The 9,152-nt window shown below is 35.3% G+C and overlaps 1 protein-coding gene across 3 annotated transcripts in view; it reads left to right on the top strand.

Annotated features, from left to right (window-relative positions):
- Positions 1–3,082: 3,082 nt before the first annotated feature.
- Positions 3,083–9,152, top strand: part of WNK3 (WNK lysine deficient protein kinase 3) — a gene marked incomplete at both ends in the record, with an annotated part of 146,955 nt that continues 140,885 nt past the window's right edge. For all 3 annotated transcript variants that reach the window (XM_082864604.1, XM_082864603.1, XM_082864602.1), the window contains one exon: positions 3,083–3,619. In XM_082864604.1, the coding sequence (XP_082720730.1) occupies positions 3,083–3,619 (537 nt within the window). The remainder of the gene's footprint in view (positions 3,620–9,152) is intronic.

The raw sequence follows: 9,152 nt of genomic DNA, 5'->3' as shown, positions 1-9,152 counted from the left end.
CAACAAATAATCTATTTTCTATCTCTATAGATTTGCATATTCTAGACATTTCATATAAATGTAACCATACAGTACGTGGTCTTTCCTTTGGCTTCTTTCACATAGCATAATGTTATCAAGGTTCATCCTTATTGTAGCATGTATCAATACCTCATTTCTTTTTATTGCTGAATAATATTGTATTGCATGGATATAACACATTTTGTTTATCCAACTGTTGTTAGACATTTGGATTGTTTCCACCTTTTGGCTATTGTGACTAGTGCTGCTATGAACACTTGTGTATAAGTTTTTGTGTGGACATAAGTTTTCATTTCTCTTGGGTAGATGGTATTCATATAGTAACTCTATGTTTAACTTGTTGAGGAACTGCCGGACTGTGTTCTATTGTACATTCCCACCAGCAATGTATTAGGGGTCTATTTTCTCCATATCCTCACCATCACTTGTTACTGTCTTGTCTTTTTTATTGTAACCATCCTCATGGGTACGGAGTAGTATTTGTGATTATGATTTGTATTTCTCTAATGAGTAACAATGTGGAACGTCTTTTCATGTGTTTATTGGCCACTTGTATATCTTCTTTAGAGAAATGCCTATTCAGATCTTTAGCACATTGGATTATTTATCTTTTCACTATTGAATTGTTGGAATCCTTTATATATTCTGAATACCAGTCCCTTATCAGGTATATGATTTGCACATATTTTCCCCCAGCCTTTTCACTTTTCACTTCCTTGATGGCATCCTTTGAAATACAAAAGTTTTAAATTTTTTGAGGTCAGCTTCTCAATTTCTCTTTTATCACTTGTACCTTTGCTATTGTACTTAGGAAACCATTGCATAACCCAGAGGCACTAGAATTTACTTTAATGTTTTCTTGTAAGAGTTTTATAGTTTTAGTCCATGTTCCACTTTGAGTTCATTTCTTGTATGGTGTGAGGTAGGAGTCCAACTTCATTCTTTTGTATGTGGATATCCAGTTGTCCCAGTACCTTTTGTTGAAAGACTGTTTTTTTCCCATTGAATTGTCTTGGCCTCTCTGTTGAAAATCATTTGACCATAAATGTTAAGGTTTACTTCTAGACTCTCAATTCTGTTTCATTGATCTATATACCCTTACCTTATTCTGTTCATTTCTAATTTAATTCTTTTGTGGTAGGAGAGCATACTTTGGTTTCAATCCTTTTAAATTTATTGAGATTTATTTTATTGCATAGTACATAATCTGTTCTCGAGATTTTTCCATGTGTGCTTGAAAAGAATGTATATTTTGTTCTTGCTGAGTGGAGTGTTCTATAGATGGCAGTTAGGTCAAGTTGATTGATAGTATTGGTCAGGTTTTCCAGATTCTTGCTCGTTTTCTGTCTCATTTTTCTCCCCATTATTGAGAATGGGGTATTAACATCTTCTACTGTTATTACTGAATTGTTTATTTCTCTCTTCAGTTTTGTCAGTTTTTATTTAATGTATTTGGGGCTCTGTTGTTAGATGTGTATATGTTTATAATTGTTATATTGTCCTGGTGAATTAATCTCTCCATGCTTATAAAATGTCCTTCTTTGTCTCTAGTAATATTTTTTGTCTTAGGGTTGGTTTTTTAAAGGCTAAAGGAACACTCATTTCCCCATTTCTCTACTTTGCTGCTTCTTATTCTACAGTTTGGGAAACCAGGTGACCAGACATTATAATTAAAATTATTATACCAAAGCAACACTACTTTCCCCTCTATTTTTATATTAGGATTCTGAGTAAGATTTCATTTTATAAAAGAGGTTCTGCAGTTAAAAAATTCTGAAGTCTTTTTCCTACTTAAATTCTCTGATTTTTACCTATTTTTGTCTGCTTAGCAATCCTTTTGTCTTACTTATGGATCTTTGCTTTTGAGGTTTCTGGATAAGTTACCTTTAGTTAAGTGAATAGAGTTATTCTTTTTTTTTTTGAGTAGAGTTATCCTTACTTAAAAATGTCCAATCTAAAATGTTAACATTTGGGGATGTGAGTGAAGGGTATACTAAATTCTTTGTATATTCTTGCAGGTCTTTTTCCAAGTCCAAAATTATGTCAAAATAAGTTAAAGAAAAAATTCTCTACCTAAGTGAGGCATTGTTAATTACCTTTTCCCACTTGCAGGTAATACTAGTCTTATTGACTTTCAAAGTATATTGATTTGGCAGTGTAGAGTATTGATGAAGATATGGAGGAACTGGAATTCTAATGTACTGCTCCTGGGAATGCAAAATGATACACCTTGAAAAACAGATGGCAGTTTCTTTAAAGGTTAAGCATACATTTTCTGATACAGCCATTCCACTCTTAGGTACTTTCTCAAGGTAAATGAGAGTATATGTCCATGTAAAGATTTGTACACAGATCTTCATAGCAACCTTATTCATAATAGTCCATAAGTGAAATTCAACCCAAATGTCATCAAGAGGTGAATAAATAAACAAATTATGATATATCCAGATAATGGACTACTTAGAGGAATTACAAAGGGACAGGAGTAAGAGCTCTTGGTGGAGAAGCGTATGTTCATTGTCTTGATTTTGGAGATGGTTTCAGAGGTGTACATCTGTGTCAAAATTTATCAAATTGTACATTTTAAACACATGTAATTTACTGTATGACAATTATACCTGAGAAAGTTGATTAAAAGAATTTTAAGCCCCTTGGGGAAAAAATATGATGGATTGATAGAAGGGTATGAGAACTAGATTGCTAACCAACGTTCATGCAATATGAAGACTTATTGAGCTATATGCCAAGTAGTCTGCTAAGCACTGAGGACTACAGTGGTAAACAAGATAAGACACAGTCCCTGGAGTCTGCTGGTTGCTAAGATTGGACAGAAAAAAGAACAAACTTCTTATTAAGAAAAAAGGGATTAAACAGTCAGGTGACTTTTCTCCTTAATGATTTCCTTTGTGGGGTGATTTTAATATATCCTTTTTCCCCCTTCAGGTTGCTATGGAAACATATGACCACATAAAAGGAAGTCTATTCTGATAATTCTGTTACCTGAGATGCAACTGGACTGAAGAGTGGAACAGGAAAAATTTTAGTGCCAACCTTAATTACAATGGATACTGATTCAGGAGGGCCAGCTAGCACAGAAGATTCTGAGAAACCTGATGGAGTTTCATTGGAAAACAGAGTTCGTCAGGTTGCAGCAACTTTGACCGTGGAAGCTAGACTAAAGGAGAAAAACAGTACCTTCTGTGCTTCTGGAGAAACTATAGAAAGGAAAAGATTCTTTCGAAAGAGTGTTGAGATGACAGAAGATGGCAAAGTTGCTGAATCTTCCTCCAAAGATGAGAGAATAAAGACTGCAACAAATATTCCAAGAGTAGAAAAGCTTCCTACAAATGTGCTAAGAGGCAGACAAGAAGTTAAATATGAGCAGTGTTCAAAGGGAATGTCAGAATCCTCAAAAGATTGTTTCAAGGAGAAAAATGAAAAGGAAATGGAAGAAGAAGCAGAAATGAAGGCTGTAGCTACTTCTCCTAGTGGCAGGTTCCTGAAATTTGACATAGAGCTGGGAAGAGGAGCATTTAAAACAGTATATAAAGGACTGGACACTGAAACATGGGTTGAAGTTGCTTGGTGTGAGCTGCAGGTGTGTATACAATCTTCTTGGTTTTAATGCATTCCAGTTTTAGCTGGCCTGGGCTTCTGAGTGATCCAGTATTAAAATGTATCATGGATTAAAATAAAACGAAGGACTTGTCCCCACATCCCTGAAATTATGCTCCTTTCTTAGATCCTCTTAGGAGCTCACGCCAAACTTTTGTTTTTCCTGTTGTTTTCCCCTCTGTTTTAAAGGGAAAAAGTCTATTCTGCCTTTCTTTGGGGAAATGCCCCTAATTCATTACCCTTAGGAAATTCCCGAAACTCTTAATGTCTCATTTTGAAAACTTTTAGTAAATGTATGCCTTATGAGTTGATTGTTATACTAAATATTTGAGAGTGTGATATGTTAGGGATATATGCAGTATGATATTTCCCATCTCTCTTTTTCTTTCAACAAACTTTTGGGGGTTCATGTCTTGTTTTTCAGAACAGGAAATGGTTTTCTTGTTTCTTTGAGGGCTTCTAGTAATATAAACTCCTCTCCATGCCTTTGAGTTTACCTCAGAGAGGATCTCTGGAAGAAATAATCACCAGAATCTACTGAGCTTAGTCAACTGGAATGTTGTTTAGGAAGGAGAAGTGGAAGCATCAGAAGACTAGTTGAATTACCTAGATATTTGTTTCCATAATAAATGTTTATGTGGTACTTGTAACTAATGAAGGACTAAATGGAGACAGAACATCATAGAAAGGGTTATAATAGGAATAGTTTCAGACAGATGTAGGTTAAACCTAAGGAAAAGCTTTGTGACCTCAGCCAGCTCATGGGAAATGGTCAGTGTTCACAATAGGTGCTTAAAATTAAGATTAAATAAAGCCAATCACTAAGTACAGGTTTTTTTGTTGTTCAAATTCCAGTGGTCTTGTGTGTGGGTGTGTATGTATGTACCATGATTTCACACCTTCTTAATTTACTATAGATTGCCATTTAGATAGGTTGAAATTTAGTCTTGGTCCCTGCATTTCTAGGAAGCCTTTTGTTTCAAAACTTTACTCTGTTTTTTTCTGTTTTTTAAAAAACTTTACTCTCCTTTTGTTTCAAAACACTTACTCTGTCAGTGTTTGCTTTGTATGCAGATTCAGGAGACTACTGTCAGAGACTGAGATTCTGTAAGTCTGGGGTGGGATGCAAGACTGCAATTTTTTTTTTTTTTTCAGTACTCGGGCCTCTCACTGTTGTGGCCTCTCCCGTTGCGGAGCACAGGCTCCGGACGCGCAGGCTCAGCGGCCATGGCTCACAGGCCCAGCCGCTCTGCGGCATGTGGGATCTTCCCGGACTGGGGCACGAACCCGTGTCCCCTGCATCGGCAGGCGGACTCTCAACCAGGGAAGGGAAGGCCAAGACTGCAATTTTAACAAGCTTTCAAAGTGCTTCCAGTATAGGAGGTCCCTTGACGACTCTTTGGAATGCAAGTTACCTAGCAGTCGAGCCATTCCAGTAGTTCTTAAAAGATGTGTGCATGTGCTGTGTGGGGTTTGCTTGGTTTTCTTCTTACCCCCTTTTTACCCTTTAAGAATTTTATTTTAAGGTCTGTGTCACAGTAGGAATATTAGATACTGCGAGTAAACAAACATTAAGATCGCCTGAAATTATACTACTTTGAGGATGCTTTAAACATTTCAGTATATATCTTTATGGACTCTTTCTTTTGCATAAATGTATATATGACTGTATGCCACCCCATGGAATTGTACTGTTAGGTTTGAACAAAACCTTTTTTTAACTTATCATGAACATCTTTTCATTACTGGTAATTGTACATTTACATCATTATTTTTAATAGATGCCCTTATAAGTTATTCAATCTATTGTTGGACTTCTACATTTTTCTCCGATATTTCACTGTTATAACCATGGTTGTGATCAGTATCCTTGCATATATATATATATTGAAAATTATGTAAATTTTAATTTAATCTCTGCATTGTGATTTCAGTAACACTCATCTTTTTCTGGAGTGGGGGCCACAAAATGTAAAATATTTACTATCTGGTCCTTTGTTGTTGTTATTGTCATTTGCTTTTTTTCTTCCAGTTTTATTGAGATATAATTGACATACAACACTGTGTAAGTTTAAGGTGTACAGCATAATGATTTGACTTAAATACATCATGAAATGATTATCACAGTAAGTTTAGTGAACATCGTCTCAAATAGATACAAAATTAAATAGAAAAAATATTTTTTCCTTGTGCTGACAACCCTTAGGATTTACTCCCTTAACAATTTTCACAGATAACATACAGTAGTGGTGTTATCTTTAGCATGTTGTACATTACATCTCTAGTACTTATTTATCTTATAAATCTTTTGACTGCAGTAACACTCATCTTTTAATGATACTCTGTTTGTAAATGGGGGAGATAATTTCCATTCACTTGGTAGTAGGACACATAGTGAAGATATGTCATATATTTTGCAAATTGTGTACTCTAGCTATGCTAAAGAATGTTTAGGTAAAACTTGAAAATATTTTAGTGGTAGGAACTGCCTAGGGGAATACCTTCTATTATTCACCTGTGGAAAGGTTGAAAGATCCCATAAAGTCTTACTACTCCAAGTGTAGTCTCTGGACCAGCAGCATGGACATCACCTGAGAACTTGGAGCCGCAGGTTCCTAGGCCTCATCCCAGACTATTGAATCAGAGTCTACCTCTTAGTAACATCTGCAGGTGATTTGTATGCACAGTAGAGCTTGAAAAGCACTGAAATAAGGGACTAATTCCAAGAGCTAGCTGAATCAGAGGAGGAATTCCCTTAATACACCAACATGAGCTTTATATTATATCATTTATACTGATTCCTGGCATCCACTCCAGACTTTCTAAATTAGAATCTTCAGGAGGTGAGGCCCAGGAACTTACTTTTTTTAAGAAATTAATTAATTAATTTTGGCTGTGCTGGGTCTTCGTTGCTGCGTGTGGGCTCTAGTTGCGGTGAGCAGGGGGGCTACTCTTCCTTGTGGTGTGCGGGCTTCTCATTGCAGTGGCTTCTCTTGTTGCAGAGCATGGGCTCTAGGTGTGTGGGCTTCAGGAGTTGTGGCTCGCGGACTCTAGAGTGCAGGCTCAGTAGTTGTGGCACACGGGCTTAGTTGCTCCGTGGCATGTGGGGTCTTCCCGGACTGGGGCTTAAACCCGTGTCCCCTGCATTGGCAAGCGGATTCTTAACCATTGTGCCACTGTGGCACCACTGTGCCACAAGTTCCACCAGGAACTTACTTTTATTATTTATTTATTTATATTTTTTATGAAGTTTTATTTTATTATTATTATTTTTTGGTCACACTGTGCAGCTTGAGGGATCTTAGTTCCCCAACCAGGGATCGAACCTGTGGCCCCTGCAGTGGAAGCTCAGAGTCCTAACCACTGGACCGCCAGAGAATTCCCCACAGGAACTTACTTTTAAAAGTTCTCCAGGTAATTGGATATATAGCCAGATTTGGGGATCTCTCATGTGGAGCAAATGTTGTAAATTTTAATTTACAAAAATAAAGTACATTTTAATTTATACAAAGAACAACAATTGCAGTCTTCTATTCTGAAAGGAATGTCAGAATTAGTGGACTTAGTTGATACAATTTTTGGATCTCATGTCACTTTCTGCATGTTTGGAATTAGGAAAAACTAACTTATTTAGAATCCCAGAAGGATAAGGGTATCATCTTTTAATTACTTTCCTGTGAGTAGTATGCAGTTTGTAATGTACAATTTCTCATATTTTTTCTGTAAAGTCTTACTCTTTATTATATAATTAAATAATTTTGTTGAAAAACATCCCAGTGAGCAGTTTAAATGTTTAAATTATTCTTGATTCTTTCCCAACCTTTGTTTATATATATATATGTGTGTGTATAATATATAAAATTGGTGTGTCTATACTTTTGTTATCAATTTGACATATATTTTCTATTTATTAACATCATTAAAATATGTAAACTATATTTTATTGCGTACACACCACCTCTTAATCTTCTCCCCTGAAATTTGGCAGTTCTTTTCTTTCTTAAAATTTTATTTTTGCATGTTTGATTTGAAATTCACAGCTCAAAAAAAGGTTTTTATACCTTTTTCTCTTGATGGCATTTCCGCCTATTGTAGATACTTGAGCCTTGTGTAACAATTCTTAAAAGCCTCATATCCATTTATTTAGAATACATGGACTTTAGGGCAGTGCAAAGAACAAGGAGAGACAGATTTTACTGCTGATATTTGACTTTGAGGATGTTGAAAACAAACAAATCCTTTGAAGATGTGGGTCAGATTTAGGATTTGGCCATAAACATTTGCATTTCAACAGTTTGTCATATTTTATGGTTTCTATAATTTGATTTTTAATGCATTATTGGGAAGAACCTGTTGTTCTTTGTAAAGAATTGTAAATTACTTGGTAAATTGGTAATTTATTGTGAGTGAGGGCTGTCAGTCATACGTTTTATTTAGAAGACTTTTAGTTCATGATGTTGAAAGACCTGGTCACATGTCACTAAAAGACCTGTTTAGTAACTTTTAGAACGAGTCAGTCACAAGAGTTTGTAATAGTTTTCTCCTACACTAACAACATGAAAATCAACAACACCTTGCTTTTACATATGGAAACACAACCAGTTTTTGCTTTACTTCCGCTAGCATGCTTGTCATTTGTTTTCTTGATGGAACTGAGTTTTCATATAACGCTATTTTCCAATTGAAGGAACATCATAGATATGTAAATTTTTTTGTTATTTGACTCTTTCTAAAATGTATTTGAGTGTGCTTGTAATAAGCTTCACTGTGGGGTCAATTCTGTGATTGTGTGTTTTTCAAGGTAATTAAACAGGCCTTCTTTAAGTAACATCTAACAACTAGACCTCTAACAAGTCAGCTGTAGTCTCTGAACTGAACCAAAAATGGCACTGAAAAGAAAGATTTAAAAAAAGACATAGTTGCCTGTAGCAAGTTGATGTGTTGAGTGAGCATTCTAATACACTTTGATTATAGTAATGAAGATATTTCAAGCAATGCAGTAGAAGTAACAGTTTAAAGATCTGTACTTTCATGCCTAAAGTATCTTATCAAAATTGTGGAGGAACTAGTTTCTGTTTTATTTTCATTTATCAAATAAAAACACTTTGGGGAGAAGTATATTTTTAGGCAGACGTACATTTAATTGTGAAATTAGAATTAGATAATAATGTGAAGATAGCTGAATTTCCAATAAAGGAAAAAGTAATTAAAATATATGCTAGAATTTCTGTTTCTGAATAAATATTGTTGTCTAAAGTATTCACTCTGGGATATTTTTGCTCTTAAAATATTTTTGTTATGACCCTCTTGGAAGTGATTCCAGATTCTGTTAGAGCTACACAAGAAAATGCTTCATTACATATAAGCACACCCTAAATAGTGTTATTCAGTTTTAATTTCCCACTGTCTTCATCAGACCCAGCCCTCAAAGTGCAATACTCTCATAGGCAAAGAATGATTACATCGAAGGGAGGAGGGATAAAACTTGCTTAACTATATATGTTCTAGTTTCTTTG

Source organism: Leucopleurus acutus, assembly GCF_964270905.1.
Source record: "Leucopleurus acutus genome assembly, chromosome: X".
Lineage (NCBI taxonomy): Eukaryota > Metazoa > Chordata > Mammalia > Artiodactyla > Delphinidae > Leucopleurus > Leucopleurus acutus.
Note: the sequence above shows the minus strand (reverse complement) of the source record. Positions and strands in the feature narration are given on the sequence as shown.